Consider the following 18,224-nt stretch of genomic DNA (forward strand, 5'->3'; position numbering starts at 1 on the left):
TGAGGTCATACTTTTTGCTTTTTAATGTCCTAACTCATCATGAAGACATTTTTCGCTCATAAGTTCGCATCTTAAAAGTGGTCTTAAGGTCACGCTTTTTGCTTTGTGATGTCCTCATTCGTTATGAAGACTTTTTTCGTTCATAATTATGCATCTTAAAAGTGGTCTTAAGGTCATACTTTTTGCTTCGTGAAGTCCTAATATATCATGAAGAAATTTTTCGTTCATAAATTCACATCTTAAAAGTGGTCTTAAGGTCACGCTTTTTACTTTGTGATGTCCTCATTCGTTATGAAGACTTTTTTCTTTCATAAATTTGCATCTTAAAATTGGTCTTGAGGTCATACTTTTTGCTTTTTAATGTCCTAACTCATCATGAAGACATTTTTCGCTCATAAGTTCGCATCTTAAAAGTGGTCTTAAGGTCACGCTTTTTGCTTTGTGATGTCCTCATTCGTTATGAAGACTTTTTTCGTTCATAATTATGCATCTTAAAAGTGGTCTTAAGGTCATACTTTTTGCTTCGTGAAGTCCTAATATATCATGAAGAAATTTTTCGTTCATAAATTCACATCTTAAAAGTGGTCTTAAGGTCACGCTTTTTACTTTGTGATGTCCTCATTCGTTATGAAGACTTTTTTCTTTCATAAATTTGCATCTTAAAATTGGTCTTGAGGTCATACTTTTTGCTTTTTAATGAAGACTTTTTTCGTTCATAATTATGCATCTTAAAAGTGGTCTTAAGGTCTTACTTTTTGCTTGGTGAAGTCCTAATATATCATGAAGAAATTTTTCGTTCATAAATTCACATCTTAAAAGTGGTCTTGAGGTCATACTTTTTGCTTTTTAAAGTCCTCATTCGTTATGAAGACTTTTTCGGTTCATAAATTCGCATCTTAAAAGTGGTCTTGAGGTCATACTTTTTGCTTTTTAATGTATTAATTCGTCATGAAGACTTTTTTCGTTCATAATTATGCATCTTAAAAGTGGTCTTAAGGCCATACTTTTAGCTTCTGGAAGACCTAATTCATCATGAATACTTTTTTCTTTCATAAATTCCCATTTTATTATTTGCTACGTAAGGCCTGCTTCATCAAGAAGACTTTTTCTTTCATATATTCGCATCTTACAAGAGGTCTTAAAGACATTCTTTTTGCTTCGTGATGTCCTAATTAGTCAGGAAGACATTTTTTCATAAATTCGCTCCTGTTTCATTGCAAAATATTAATTTTGTCCCTACTTGGTTCGGTGGGCTGTTACTATTTAAATTAACAAACCAAATCATTAAAACTGTTAGGGGGATTCTAGCTAATAAAAAGTACTTTTGTAGATTTATTTCTGATGATAATTTTTTTTTTTTTTGTTAAAGATTCCTAAGATTCTTCTCCCAAGCTGAACTAAAGAAAACTTTCAAATTAGAAAATCAGTATAATAGTTTTTTCCTAGCAACAATCTTCGGACTACAAAATAATTATATTCCCCTCATAAAAAATGCAATTTCAATGAAATCCACCTTTTTATGGTGTGAATTTAATTGCATTCAATTGGTAAAGGCGAATAACTTTTACAGCAACTCTGTGAGAGAGTCCTCTTCTACCATGTAATCCATGCAAGGATACACAAGGACTCGCAGTTGTAGGTTCACATTCAAGAAGCGTAAATCCGCCCGCATTTCAATTGTGTTTTGCGATTGTTGTTTGTATCCCTATCCCCAACATCCATTGGATATCTTGAAGGCTATAAAAAGTAAAAATGGATGGCTAGACGGACGTGACTATGGTTGGGTTTGGTTAGATTTTTTTTCTTCTTTTAAACCAAAAGAAAAAACGTAGAAAAAAAACTTAAATCAAGTTTCCCGGTGTGAAAACGTAATAAATTTCCCCTAGAGGCTTGGAAAAGGGACGTTTGAAAGATGGAGGAGATTCTTTTCCTCAAGAAAGTGTCGAGCTTTGGAAATAAAATTAAAGTTTAAAATTGTTGTGTAGAGGGACAGAGAGAGAAAGGACGAAGAGAAATGAATGAAAAGACGTTCATGGGAAATGTATAGTACTCCGTATTTTGTAACCTTGTGGGAGTCCTGAATGTTGATGTGGTGCATTTTATATTGAACATAAGTTCCGCATTGCGCTTTGTTAAAGTTTGTTCCGGAACTAATAAAAAACGCTTATAGGGATAGTTGCTTCGGTTTGGTTTTGAGGGACGGGAGAAATGTTATCGGGGATATTCGTCTTCTGAAAAGGGATAATAAAATTCATGACCGACTATAACTTAACACTGTTGTGTATTTTCAATTTTAAATCCCCACAATAATTGATGAGGATAAAATCCAGTTAGAATGTTGGATGATAAAGTTTGGAAAGTTTTTAACGTAAAGTCCATTAAATCATCAGGATTTGTTTGATGTCGATAGAAATACATAAATACAATGAGTATATAATGTGAATATTTATTAAAGGCCTAAGAAGTATCAAAGAACATGAACGAAAATAATCTAAAGAGGCGTTAAAATATTAAATTCTTTTCAGACAAAGTTTCTTTGAAAGAAGTTAAAAGATTTTGTTCTTTGCCTTAAATTTTTAAAGTTGGAGTGATACTCAAGTCACAAAAAAAAACTTTTATTTTGGATTTGGGAATTCGGTTCACTTAGAAATACAAGCATTATGGTTTAAAGGGCAATGGACAATCTTTAACATTTTATACTAACAAATTTTTTTAAAGTTTGTCTACCCCATCGTTAAAGGCAAACAGCTTTTTACACCTTATTTGTCTCAAATTCTTTATGAAGAGAATAAAGAAGCTTTCCTCCTTAAACAAAAATAAAACAACAAAAATCTTCGAATGCTATTTTAAAATCAATATTCGTAACAGGGTTCGGACTTCAATTTCAAAATTTAGAAGCAAATTTGAAAAAAAAAGTGAAGCAGATCCAAAATTTCGGAAGTAGATTTCAAAATTAAACTTTCAGAACATTTATTTGCAAAAATTTATTGTAAAAAAATAATTTTTCAACAAAATTATTTTTCTTTACTTTTTTTATTATGATCTTTTCCAAAAAACCTTTCTCATCTAGTGGTTGTAACGGTGCTTTGTGGTAAAATGGTTGATTCAGCATAATCTAACAAATTTTTGATCACGAATTCTCCAAAATCAGTCAAAATTACTTTGATAAACTTTATTTATATCTTGAATTCGAAGAATAATTGACCTCCATTCATCATTTGAGATTTCATTTGAGCTTTATTTCTCAATGCCTCGACCAGATTTAAAATTGAAGTTAAATCCCTTTCTCTAAATTTATTATTTGAAAAATATTTTTCAATCAAGAAATAGAAGTAGATCCTGAAAAAGAGAAGTAGGGAAGTAGATTTTATTTTTTTCCCAAAATCGAAGTAAATCTACTTCGATCGAAGTAAAGTCCGAACCCTGATTCGTAAACATCTAAAAATCAAATTTTAAAACAATTTACTAGCCCCTTTTCCAAGAATTGGGTTTTCAAAAACAAATTTTCATGTTTTTTTTTTGGATTTTTTTTATCAACAATTTTTGAGCCATTTTTGAGCAGTTTAATTGTTTCCAATATTGGCATGTACATAAAGTGCCTTGCATAAGTATTCGATTTTAATGAACGATTAAAACGTCTTTGGTAATTCTATAGATTTATTTTTTAGGACTAAAAATAACGGTAGGTACTTATCATATGGCCTTTTCCTTAAAAAAAAAAAGTAGTTTTACAAAAAAAAAATTAAATGAAGAAAAATTGTCGAAAGTTTTTTATAAACAATGTTAAAATATTTTTTTTACTGGTAATGTAGACAATGTAGGACCTATTGTAAAATATAACTTAAGAAATAGATGGAATGTAATTTGAAATAAAGTAAGAGAAATAGTTAAATTAATTAATCAAATTAATTCGCATTTCTTGCATTATTATGAAAATTTTTTTTTTTATTTATTAAAATATGATTTGAATTTATTTAATATTATTGCATTGAAAAAAAAAGACGACAAGTGTTAAATTTCAATTTTTACCTAGGTTAGAGTTGCTAGTATCCGGCCCCTTAAGGATTCTGTCTTATAAAATAAAGCACAGAAACGTCAAATATCAACATTTTCGAATAATTCTTGAAATAAAATGTACTTTATTTAATATTTTTTTGGTATGGTTAAAAAAATAGTTATTAATAGTTCCCAAAAATATTTTCTTTAAGTTTTTGTATAAAAAAGTCCCATTCTCCTAAATCCGGGCTTTGTTTCCTATTTTCGGCCATCTAGTGTCCCATTTCCGGCCACTGACTTTATAAGGTCAAGCTTAAATAAATTCAATGTTTTTTATTTAAATTTATGTGTTTTCAGAATTTAGAAACAATTTTGATTGTTAAGAAGTTATAACATCAAATGATTTAAAAATGTATTTATTATTCCCCATTTTTTAAACTTTTATCAATAAAAGGGGGCCGAATACAGGAAACTCTTGAAGTTCTATCTCCGGCCACCCTTAAAATTACCAAAACTAACATCTTTTTCCTATTTCAAACCTATTTTATTTGAAGAAAAACAACATTTCAAAGCATTAGCTCCGAAATTGTTTCCACAAAACACTAATTACGATAGTAGGTTTCGGCAGTAAAATTTAAAAAAACCATACCCGATTGGATCACTTCACAAAAACTTATTTTTTTCTAAGAAAACTGAATAACAAGAATAATAAGAATATTGTAATTTAAGGAGAGACATTTAAAAGAAGAGAATAATAGCAAAAATTTGGAATAGATCCTACGAAATCACTAGTTATAAGGATTTTTCTGAAAGGTGGCCGGCTACTGGAGAGGGCCGGAATTAGGCAACTCTACCCTATATGATGTTATGATGTGCCTTGAAATTAGTTTTAAATTAATTTTGTTTATATTTTAATGATATTGGGCAGGTTCAGAAACGTTAGGGGCTAAATATTTAGGTAATTTCTCGGTCTCTGATTGGTCAGCTGTCAAAAAAAATACTTCCAATTTAGGTAATTTTATTGGAAAGCTGACTGGAAAGTTAGGCAAGAAAATTTTCCCTAAAAATTTAGGAAAGTTTTTTTTTGTCAACATGACAGCAGATTGTTTTTAATAAAAGAATTAATTTAGCAAAATTAAATTTATTAGTGTGAAAAACAACTATTTTGGTTATAATTAATTTTATTTATTCATTTCTGTTAAGTGAAATTTGGTGTCTTTCCCATGCGACCGGTAAAATTCTTAAATAAATTTCGAAATTTGACAATAGCATCACATCCAAACTAATTTAGTCAATTTACCTACTCAAATTTCCGTTCAGAAAATGACGTTGCCTAAATATCTAATATTTCCTGAACGTGCCCATTGATTACTTTTAAATGTGATTTGTATTCAAAATAAAGCATTCTTTTTTAATACAAAACCTAATACAAAAGTTATTTAAAAATTTTGTAGTAAAATGACAATATTAAAAACAATTTTTTTTATAGGAAAAATGCCTAATTTCAAAGGTCGTCTTCAACACTACGACACAAATTTTAACCGTGTAGATACGATTTTATTACCATTTTTTTTTTCCTTTAGACCTACGATACTATAGATTTTTTTTATATATAATTTTTCGTAAAATGTTTTTTTTCCACATTTTGCATTGACAAAATTGAGACACCCTGTATATTTATAAAGCTCTTGGAAATGTTTGGCAGTTACAAAAAGTAAGTAAGTTATGCCAAGAATGCCATTTGATTTCTTGTATAAAAAAACGTTTTTTAAAAAAATAATTTTTTATATATAAAATTCTTTTAAAATAAAAAAAAATCCATTTTTAAGAAAATATTATACAACCCATAAAATCGAAACGAAAAAATCCAAAAATATGTTTTTTTTTTGGAAATTTTCTAAATTTTTTATATGACGATTATTTTGACGTTTCTGTACAATTGGTTGAAATCTGCTTATGAGAAATGTTCTTTGTAATTTTGATACTTAGGCTGATGCAAAGGGCAATAATCCTTTTCACAAATTTAATATGTTTTTTTTATTAAAATGTATTCATAATACTAAAGTAGATACAAATTTACTGTGCCTACTTTGATTAATTATTTTAATGGTATTGACCAATTTCCTGAAAAAAAAACAGTTCTTTTTTGTTAAGGAAGGAATCAGTACATCGTGTTTTTGCTTAAAAACTGCCTTAAAAATGCCCATCAATCTATTTCAATAAAGAGAAAAAAAAGTTATATCTTGTAAACAAAATAAAGAACATTCATAACATAAAAACATCAAGCAAATAGCATTGTCAGAAACATATCATCAATAGACCCCCCACGTAACATAATAATCAATCAAAAAGTGGTATAGCAACATTCATTTTTCACCAAAAAAAAAATAATTTTTTTGAGTTCAAAACCCTGCCCTGCCGCCCTTCTGTTTCTCTCATGCCAACAATAATATAACCAAATTGATTTTTTTTTTTTTTAAAGAAACTTTCGTGGAAGTAAAGTTACCCCATTTTTTTTTTTTTTTTTTTTTTTTTTATAATAAGCGCGCACTAAAGGGATTAATGTACCCTTAATATGGTGAACACAGTACGAGCATTAGGAAAATAGGGAGGGGTTTGAAAGGAGATACCGATGAACATTAGTTTTGAAGTTCTGAGTTTTGAAATGGGATGGGAAAACAGAGGCGGGTAACGCGTTCCACATTCGTGTAGTGCGGCTGAAGAAAGAATCTCTGTATTTGACGGTACGTCCGAAGTTGGACTCTAGGGTAAACTGATGAGCATTCCTTGAAGCGCGAGTATTACGGTTGAATTGTTTCAGGGGAGGAATGCAACTAGCTATTTCATCGGAGCACTGCTTATAAAAATAACGATAGAACAACGTGAGACATGAGACGTTACGACGGTGCTCGAGAGACGTAATTGTATCAGTTATTGATCTATCACCTATCATTTTTATAGCTCTATTTTGTATTCTATCCAAGAAACTCAACGAGGTTATTGGAGCACCTGCCCAGATGTGGGAGTTATATTCAAGCTTTGGACGAATGTACGCCTTATAAATAATTGCTAGATCAGACGGGGAGAAAAATTTCTTGCATCTTCGAAGGAAACCTAAACATTTCGCAGCGGATTTAGCGGTGTCAAATATGTGTTCATTCCACAGGAGGTGGTTTGTAATGCACATACCGAGGATGGAAAGCTTTTCGGTTTCTTCGATGCAAGTACCACTCATGGATAGTGGCATGGGAGACATGTTCCGCTTTAATGATAGTAAGCAGCATTGAGTTTTGGAAGCATTAAATTCTACGCGATTTCTTATTCCCCATTGGACAATGCTATTAAGATCAGAATTTAATGAGTTTATCATATTTAGCCGTTCAAGATCCACTTCCGAAGAACTTGGGCGAGAATCAGGAAACGAATATGAAAAACTGAGGGTACTATCATCTGCAAAACAGTTGAGTGGATTAGAAGTTTCAGACAGGAGATCATTTATAAAAATGAGAAAGAGAGTCGGAGACAGAACGGAGCCCTGTGGCACACCAGCATTTATTTTGTGGGTTTCAGACTTGAATCCATCCAAAACAACTTGTATTGAACGGTTCGAAAGGTAATTTCTAATCCAACGAAGAAGAGATTCATCGACTCCAAAAGCACGCATTTTCGAAAGAAGAGCTTGATGCCAAACTCTATCAAATGCCTTTGAAATATCAAGTGCAACAATCTTACTTTCTCCAAAACGATGTAAAGATTTGTTCCACTGCTCGGTGAGATAAACTATCAGATCACCAGTGGACCTGTTGCTACGAAAGCCGTACTGCCGGTCATTAAGAAGCTTCCGTTCCTCAAGATATTTCTTAAGTTGAAAGTTAATCAACGTTTCCATGACCTTGGAAAGAAGGGACGTAAGTGCGATCGGTCGGTAGTTTGAGGGTGAGGAAGATTCGCCTTTTTTAGGGATAGGCTGGACAAATGCTGTTCTCCATCCACTCGGAAAGAGACCTGTAGAGTAGGACAGATGGAAAAGCTTACGCAGTGGTTTTGCCAGCGTGGAAGAACACCTCTTCAGAACGATGGGGGGGATACTATCCGGGCCAGCGGATTTGTGTATGTCAAGATCTTTAAGAACTCTTGCTACTGTACGAGTGCGAAAGAAGATTTGTCCCATAAATCCGTTTACGCGCTCAAGTACTGGCGGAGTCATGACACTATCAGGCAGTGTTGAGTTGGCAGCGAACTGCCTCGCAAGTAGGTTAGCTTTGTCAACAGAGCTAACAAATGGAGTGTCATTGAAGACGAGCGTTGGAACCGACGACGAGGTAGTGTTGCGAATATTTTTTACAAATGACCAAAAATTTTTACTACCTTTGGGACATTGTAGTATTTTTTGCCTTAATTCTTGATCATGCAAAAATTTGGTTCGTCGAATATGGGCGTTGCTGGCCTTTCTAGCTTGTTTGAACTTTTTTCGGTTTTCCTCAGTGGGATTGGCTTTATAACATCGAAAGCTTGCCTCTTTAACCCTGATAACCTCTTTGCAGCTCGAATCAAACCATGCATTCTCTTTCGGTTTGATTGTTTTAACCCTATTCGGGATAAAATTTCTCATTCCGGAGAGAATTAAATTTGTTATCATATCAGCACTGGAATCAACGTCACTATCGAGGAAGCATAGCGACCAGTTAAAGTTTTTGAAGAATTCGTTGAGTCCCTCCCAGTTGGCTTTCTCGTATTGCCAGACGGTTCTTCTTGGTGCTTTTTCTTTAACTGGGTTTGTTTGACACGAGAAATTCGCTGATATGACACAATGGTCTGATGTGCCTAGAGGCGATAATACACTAACAGTGTATTTATCAGGGTCAGAGGTAAGGAACAAGTCTAGAGTGTTTTCAGCTCGACCATTAACGTCCGATATTCGAGTCGGCTCGTCGACAAGCTGAGTTAGGTGGTTTAACTCAGCAAAGATCTCGGCATACCTTCCTTCGGGTGTTGTCTGGCCAGAAAAGCGAAGCCACGAAGAATTGTGTACATTGAAATCGCCCGTAATAACGATTTCAGTGCGAGGATAAAGGGTAACAATCCTTTGAATGGAGTCGGACAGAGCATCAAGTTCGTTAGAAGTTGAATTACTGTCCAGATTGGGGCTCCGATAAATAAAACAGGTATGAATGATGCGCTTATTAACCGTGAATTTAAACCACATGAAATTAAAATATGTGTTTGTACATGGACCGTATTGTGGTTGAAGTTGGTATGCGACATCGTTTCTAATATAAACGGCGAGACCATGGTGGGAAAAGAATAATGGCACCAAGCTATACCCAAATAGATTAAATTCAGAACAGTCTGTATTTTCACCCATAAACAAAAAATACCAAGACTGGAAACTCGGCGGTCAACTGACGTTTGCCTACAAGCTGCGAGGTGTGGTGAATGTCGTGAACCTATAAATGTGTGCGTGTTAACGTCATTTACCAACGTGGTGGCTTTCACATATATTCACAGACAGCACTGTACACAAAAGGGTTTCGGGGGGAAAGACGTACGAAATTTTCCAGTCTTGGTATTTTTTGTTTATGTTTTTACCTATTTGCGTTTCACTCAGTGCCAAAACAGCTGGCCTGTTTTGTACAGTGTAAATATACACGTCACAGCCCACGAACGTTGGCATAGTCGACCCTGAATTCGTAAACCATTTCAAAACTCAAAAAACTATCTAAAACCTATTCGGACAATTACCTATAATGATTTTATTTACTAAATCCCAATTAGAACTTCACAAAAACAAATTGTCACTAGTGTTATGCCTAAGTGACAATTTGAGCTGATCCGCCCCTGTTGGCTATTCAGTAAAAAAAAAATCAATAATATATCCGAGTCAGATTTACAACAACTCTGGGACTGCAAGAAGAGTTACCACTCACAATACCACAGTTATTATAAAAAAACTAATTGTGAAAGAAGAAAGGGGAGGGAACATAACTTATGAAAACCTTATAACAATCGACTTCACTATACAAACTTGATAACTGACAGCTTGTTTATAAGTTTTGCAACGCAAATAATGTCTTATCCACCCCATACTTTTGGTTAAGTCCCAGATAAGGCGCCAACACGGCGTAAAAATAAAGAAAAAAACAACTTACCGCTATAAGATGATTTATGAGCAACACATGAGTGCCTAAAGTTGTTGCCAAACTCAATTCATTTTGACAGACAACTGAACACAACAACGATACATTTGGCTGTCAGATCTGTCGAATACAAGGATTATCTTATTTGATTTGAAAATAATGCGAAATGAGACCTACAAAAGCTATATGACCAAAATCCCCTCATTACATCCTTCTTTTACTTTCAATATGAGTATTTTTTTGTGTTCTCTCGTGTTCAACAAGTTGGCGAAATGAGCTGACAAAATATTTTTACCAAATTCGCTTTCATTTTATACTTTACTTGTCACACAGCAGCAGCAGCTGTCAAATGTAAATGCCTGGTGCTGAGGTTATAAGATCTATGTGTCAACCGAGTGGTTTTAACGAGACTAACACAAACAAAAAAACAACAACATTACCTTTCCCCCTCTAACGCTTGTCTATTTAGTAGGTAAGCAACCACACAACAACACCTCCTCTTTGGCATTTATGCAACTTGTCACTTTTATTAAAAATCTTATACCCAGATGCCTTTCGGGTTTCGTGTTGGGCGCCATTTTATATGTTGTATCCATATAACTAACCCAGGGCATTGTTAGCGCGTCGTTGTTCTTGTTGTTGTTGTTCATTGTTTCGCATTGCCAATGTGTTCTTGTGGGATGACATGTAGGCTTTATGGAAATTTTATGCAAATAATGTGCCATTAAAACAGGCGCTGAATTAAGCTGTTATACGAGTTATAGAGCATCGGTTATGGCAACGTGTGTGTGGGAAGCAATAAAAAGCAAAATGACTATAAGAGGGATAATCCGCTGTGGAAAAAGGGGAGGCATATGAAACAAAAAATATAACAAAAAAAAAATACCGCAAGCAACAGCCATCAACCAACATTGCGTCAACACCATGGTTATGGTCGATAATGGCGTCGTCGTTGTTCGTCCTTTCCTCTTGTCTGGCTGGATGGGATCGGCTGTGTTATGCTTATGCTGCTGTTGCTGGATCTGATGTTTTCGTTTGCATGACGGTGTCTCTGTTTCCATGCATATTGACACATCCTGTGGCATTGAATTAATTGTTGCTCCATGATTTTCCATGTATAGCGTAATTTTTGCAAGGGAAATAACTTTGTTCATAATTTATTTCGGTGATGTATGTTGGTTGAGTGTTAGCTGTGTGGGTTGGGTTCGTTGTATCAATTAAGGATGTTAAAATTAAAATGTTGTCATTTCATTTTTATTAATGGTAAATATACATACACCTACAAACAAAAATGTACATGGTTAATGCGTAGGTAGATATAATGTTTTTCATGTTGTTGACCTGTTAAGAATTGTCATGTCATTTCTGAAGTTGTTATGACACCAGAATATATATGTAAAAAGACAGGAGATAATTTTCTTTTTTTTAATTCTTTCTTATACAAATTCAGTGAAATTTTTAATGAACAGATGACTTCTTTTAAAAATCCTTTTGAAATTTATTAAATTTAATTGAGGTGCATATATTCAAGTTTTAATTAAGGATAATTTTTAATTATGAATATATTATGTAAGTTTTAGGGTGTGTTATCTTTAATTTTGTTCAAAACCTTAAAATGTTAGTTAAAACTTTTTTGGTGAATAATAAATTCAATTTAAAAAAATCATAAATATCTGAAAATCGAAAAAGGAAAAGTGATAGGACTAGTAAGTCAAATAAGATGAAATATTAGAGGTACACCAGAAATAATATTAAAAGGACTTGTATGCATTTTATTGTTCTTTGAAGTCTAGGTAAGGTATAAAAAAAGAGTGTGTGTACACATGTACACGCGACTGAAGTTATACTTCTCATTCAGTATATGTAAAAGAATTTCATTTGATATTTTTAATTTCTGTTATTAAATTAATTAATCCACACATCGTTTTTTTACATTTTTATCAAGTGAACAATAAATTAATTCTTTCGTCCTCCTTGCGTCCATGTAGTTTTCAATTTATTCTATGAAATTTACACATGTTGTGCGGGTCAGAACGTACGGTATACGCTTAACGAAACTTAATGAATTGCGCATAAAATGTGCGATATGGTAATTTTATGAGAATTCTGTGTGCTTCAGCACTAGTAGTAGCAATATGGAACTTGCAGGGTTGCTACAAAGCTCAAAAGTGAGCTGAGCCCAGCTCACATCTCAGCTCAAATTTTGAGCTAGCTAACTTTTGAGCTATGTACCATAGCTCCAGCTCATTTGAGCTGAGCTGAAAGTGAGCTGAGCTGATGGTTGAGCTGAGCTGTTGGGTGAGCTAAAGTAAAGTGAGCTGAGCTGAGCTGTGATGGGTGTGATTATACATTGATTTTTATTTGGAAAGTATAATGAAATATGAAGATATTTTAAACTTTTATAAAACACCATAGCTCAAGATGTTTGGTTCTAGTTATTAATGGAATTATTTTAACACATGGATATTTTTATAAATAAAACAGATAATTTTTCGTGATCTTTCTCTTGGTTTTTTTAACCCTAGAAAGATAATCATAATATACGTCTCAGAGACGTATGATTCTAAAAAAGATTTTTGGTCTTATGTTAACACTTTTTGTCATATTTATTTAACTCATTACTTAGATTATTTTAAAGAAGTGATATAATAAATCAAATCAATTTAACAAAAACCCAGAAATTTGAATTGAATTAGATAAAACAGTTCTTTACACGCCATACGTCTTACAGACGTAGATTATCTTTCTAGGGTTAATAGTAAATATATTTCTATTTTTTTAGTAAAATATTTCTTTTTTAATCATAAAAAAAATCAGGTACAATCCGGTTTTACGACTTTTTTCAAAATTCCGAGAAAATCGCGTTTGAAAGTTGGGGTAAATTTTTTTTTTGAAAAATCCCCGAATCTTTGAACGCTCCTGGAAGCTAAACCGCTTGAGAGCAATTTTTGGGAGTGGTGCCAAATGATAGCTTGTGTCATGGGCCTACGCTTTGCACATTATCAGATTTTTAAAAAATCGCCTTCCATGTTAAACCGCCACATCATGCCTTTTTTTCAGAATCGTGTCTATTGTTTTTTTACTTTTAAGTTCTCCCATTTGAGAACGCGTGGGCCTACAGGGATGGGAGTTATACCCAAATGTAGGTTAGAGTCCCCGCTACCTTTTGGCATCAAAAATTTTATTTTCATTTTCTTCAAAATTCCGCGATATAGGCGTTGGAAGGCTCTGATCTAGAGACAGGGGAGTGGTGCCATATGAAAGCTTATATTCTCAGCTACCCGAAAGTGGTATAATCCGGTTTTTCGATTTTTTTCAAAATTCCGAGAAAATCGTGTTTGAAAGTTGGGGTAAATTTTTTTTTCGAAAAATCCCCGAATCTTTGAACGCTCCTGGAAGCTAAGCCGCTTGAGAGCAATTTTTGGGAGTGATGCCAAATGATAGCTTGTGTCATGGGCCTACGCTTTGCACATTGTCACATTTTTAAAAAATCGCCTTGCATGTTAAACCGCCACATCATGCCTATTTTTTCAGAATCGGGCTTAACTTTTTTTTTACCTTTAAGTTCTCCTGGTTTGAGAACGCGTGTACCTACAGGGATGGAAGTTGTACCCAAATGTAGGTTAGAGTCCCCGCTACCTTTTGGCATCAAACAAATTTTTTTCAAAATTCCGAGATATAGGCGTTGGAAGTTGGGGGCGCTCACTTTCAGCTCAGCTCACTTTCAGCTCAGCTCAAATGAGCTAAGCTATGGTACCTAGCTCAAATTTGAGCTGAGCTGTGAGCTGAGCTGAAATGTTAGCTTTTTGCAACCCTGGCAACTTGCCACATGTAACTTGCCACATGCAACTTGCCACACGCAATTTGCCGCATGCAACTTGCCACACGCAACTTGCCACATACAACTTGCCACATGCAACTTGCCACATGCAACTTGCCACATACAACTTGCCACATGCAACTTGCCACATGAAACATGTAACTTGCTACGTGTTGTGTGTTTTATGTTTGCCGTACTGCGGCGTACTGCATTTTTAAATACTAAAGTACTGCGTACTCTAAAGGTGAAACGACAGCCCTGCTACCCAGGGTGATCGCGTCATAATCCCTTTGACATTCTTGTCAAAAAGTAAATTTTCATACCCACCCTCCCATAAGAAGTATAACTTCAAAAAAAAACAAATTCCCTCGCTTTTCACCAATTTCCTTCCTTCAATTTTTCAAATCGATTTATTTAAATTCCTATAGATGACAGCGAAAAATTGTGAGAGTAAAACATATTCATCTCAATATTTTGAACATTTTATGTCAAAGTTTTGATGATCTGTTGTTATTTATTGAAAATATAGACGGCAGAAATTCATATTTTTTTGGTTTAACTTTGACGTTTTTAAAGGGAAACCTACACTATCTCCAAAAAAAAAAATCTCAATCGGATAAAATCTCCAGAAAATTTTTGAAGTTATACTTCTTATGGGAGGGTGGGTATGAAAATTTACTTTTTGACAAGAATGTCAAAGGGATTATGACGCGATCACCCTGGGTAGCAGGGCTGTCGTTTCACCTTTAGAGTACGCAGTACTTTAGTATTTAAAAATGCAGTACGCCACAGTACGGCAAACATAAAACACACAACACGTAGCAAGTTACATGTTTCATGTGGCAAGTTGCATGTGGCAAGTTGTATGTGGCAAGTTGCATGTGGCAAGTTGCATGTGGCAAGTTGTATGTGGCAAGTTGCGTGTGGCAAGTTGCATGTGGCAAGTTACATGTGGCAAGTTGCCAGGGTTGCAAAAAGCTAACATTTCAGCTCAGCTCACAGCTCAGCTCAAATTTGAGCTAGGTACCATAGCTTAGCTCATTTGATCTGAGCTGAAAGTGAGCTGAGCTGAAAGTGAGCGCCCCAACTTCCAACGCCTATATCTCGGAATTTTGAAAAAAAATGAAAAAAATTTTTTTGATGCCAAAAGGTAGCGGGGACTCTAACCTACATTTGGGTACAACTTCCATCCCTGTAGGTACACGCGTTCTCAAACCAGGAGAACTTAAAGGTAAAAAAAAAGTTAAGCCCGATTCTGAAAAAATAGGCATGATGTGGCGGTTTAACATGCAAAGCGATTTTTTAAAAATCTGACAATGTGCAAAGCGTAGGCCCATGACACAAGCTATCATTTGGCATCACTCCCAAAAATTGCTCTCAAGCGGCTTAGCTTCCAGGAGCGTTCAAAGATTCGGGGATTTTTCGAAAAAAAAAATTTACCCCAACTTTCAAACACGATTTTCTCGGAATTTTGAAAAAAATCGAAAAACCGGATTATACCACTTTCGGGTAGCTGAGAATATAAGCTTTCATATGGCACCACTCCCCTGTCTCTAGATCAAAGCCTTCCAACGCCTATATCTCGGAATTTTGAAGAAAATGAAAAAAAATTTTTTGATGCCAAAAGGTAGCGGGGACTCTAACCTACATTTGGGTACAACTTCCATCCCTGTAGGTACACGCGTTCTCAAACCAGGAGAACTTAAAGGTAAAAAAAAAGTTAAGCCCGATTCTGAAAAAATAGGCATGATGTGGCGGTTTAACATGCAAAGCGATTTTTTAAAAATCTGACAATGTGCAAAGCGTAGGCCCATGACACAAGCTATCATTTGGCATCACTCCCAAAAATTGCTCTCAAGCGGCTTAGCTTCCAGGAGCGTTAAAAGATTCGGGGATTTTTCGAAAAAAAAAATTTACCCCAACTTTCAAACACGATTTTCTCGGAATTTTGAAAAAAATCGAAAAACCGGATTATACCACTTTCGGGTAGCTGAGAATATAAGCTTTCATATGGCACCACTCCCCTGTCTCTAGATCAAAGCCTTCCAACGCCTATATCTCGGAATTTTGAAGAAAATGAAAAAAAATTTTTTGATGCCAAAAGGTAGCGGGGACTCTAACCTACATTTGGGTACAACTTCCATCCCTGTAGGTACACGCGTTCTCAAACCAGGAGAACTTAAAGGTAAAAAAAAAGTTAAGCCCGATTCTGAAAAAAAAGGCATGATGTGGCGGTTTAACATGGAAGGCGATTTTTTAAAAATCTGACAATGTGCAAAGCGTAGGCCCATGACACAAGCTATCATTTGGCACCACTCCCAAAAATTGCTCTCAAGCGGTTTAGCTTCCAGGAGCGTTCAAAGATTCGGGGATTTTTCGAAAAAAAAATTTACCCCAACTTTCAAACGCGATTTTCTCGGAATTTTGAAAAAAAGTCGTAAAACCGGATTGTACCTGATTTTTTTTATGATTAAAAAAGAAATATTTAACTAAAAAAATAGAAATATATTAACTATTAACCCTAGAAAGATAATCTACGTCTGTAAGACGTATGGCGTGTAAAGAACTGTTTTATCTAATTCAATTCAAATTTCTGGGTTTTTGTTAAATTGATTTGATTTATTATATCACTTCTTTAAAATAATCTAAGTAATGAGTTAAATAAAAATATGACAAAAAGTGTTAACATAAGACCAAAAATCTTTTTTAGAATCATACGTCTCTGAGACGTATATTATGATTATCTTTCTAGGGTTAAAAAAACCAAGAGAAAGATCACGAAAAATTATCTGTTTTATTTATAAAAATATCCATGTGTTAAAACAATTCCATTAATAACTAGAACCAAACATCTTGAGCTATGGTGTTTTATAAAAGTTTAAAATATCTTCATATTTCATTATACTTTCCAAATAAAAATCAATGTATCCTCTCACCCATCACAGCTCAGCTCACTTTACTTTAGCTCACCCAACAGCTCAGCTCAACCATCAGCTCAGCTGACTTTCAGCTCAGCTCAAATGAGCTGAGCTATGGTACATAGCTCAAAAGTCAGCTAGCTCAAAATTTGAGCTGAGCTGTGAGCTGAGCTCAGCTCACTTTTGAGCTTTGTAGCAACTCTGCAAGTTCCATATTGCTACTACTAGTGCTGAAGCACACACAATTCTCATAAAATAACCATATCGCACATTTTATGCTCAATTCATTTAGTTTCGTTAAGCGTATACCGTACGTTCTGAACCGCACAACATGTGTAAATTTCACAGAATAAATTGAAAACTACATGGACGCAAGGAGGATGAAAGAATTAATTTATTGTTCACTTGATAAAAATGTAAAAAAACGATGTGTGGATTAATTAATTTAATAATAGAAATTAAAAATATCAAATGAAATTCATTTACATATACTGAATGAGAAGTATAACTTCAGTCGCGTGTACATGTGTACACACACTCTTTTTTTACCCCATGGACAAAATCTCCATGGGGAAAGGCATCCAATGGACAAAATCTCCAATAAATAATTTTTTCTCCCATTTTCTCCAAATCCCCAAAAATCTCCAATTAGCGAAAACAAAAACGTAATAGAATGATAAAAAAACACTGTAAGTCAAAGTAAAATCAGAACTAAACACGACAATTTTAAAATCATAAAGGTTCCTCTTTTAAATCGGAATCGAAAAAATAAGTTATGTAAACAAACGTGACTTGAACCTTCGTTGTTTGACCTACCATTCGTGTGCCTTAACAATGATTCTAATATACTGGAAGGATACAGCAAGTTGAACTAAGCATAATCTTTTGAGGCAAGTTATCACAGCTTACAATTAAATATAAGTAAAAATAGGTCTTTCCAAAATCAAATCAATCAAATCGCACGCGCGATTTGATTGCTTGATACACAACTTGCTCATCTGAAATTTTGGGATTTTCGCTCGGAGATTTTTTTTTTGGCGATTTTTTCCTGGAGATTTTGTCTATACCCAGTTCTGTCTTGGGGAATTTGGCTTTGGTGATTTTCTCTTTGGGATGATGGGTTTTGTTCATTCATCACCAACCCGTTTTTAAAGATGTTATTGAGGCATTAAACTTTGAATGCAATGTTGTACACGGTTTAAAATTCTGGAATATTTTTTAATACAGCTCTTGTATTAAAGCAATTTTCAATACAAAATATATTACATTTTAACACTTCGAAAACATTAAAACTATTTTTAATCTTTTTTGGAATTAAATTTCAATATTTAAGTATTAAGTTTACTGCTTGAA

The 18,224-nt window shown here is 34.1% G+C and overlaps 1 protein-coding gene across 1 annotated transcript in view; it reads left to right on the forward strand.

Moving 5' to 3' along the window:
• LOC129909593 (uncharacterized) overlaps positions 1–2,738 on the forward strand; it is a 101,276-nt gene extending 98,538 nt beyond the window's left edge. Inside the window, exon 2 of the mRNA XM_055986667.1 lies at positions 2,719–2,738. Within this exon, the coding sequence (XP_055842642.1) occupies positions 2,719–2,738 (20 nt within the window). The remainder of the gene's footprint in view (positions 1–2,718) is intronic.
• Positions 2,739–18,224: the final 15,486 nt, after the last annotated feature.

The sequence above is a fragment of the Episyrphus balteatus genome, chromosome 2, assembly GCF_945859705.1.
Source record: "Episyrphus balteatus chromosome 2, idEpiBalt1.1, whole genome shotgun sequence".
In the NCBI taxonomy this organism is placed as follows: Eukaryota; Metazoa; Arthropoda; class Insecta; order Diptera; family Syrphidae; genus Episyrphus; species Episyrphus balteatus.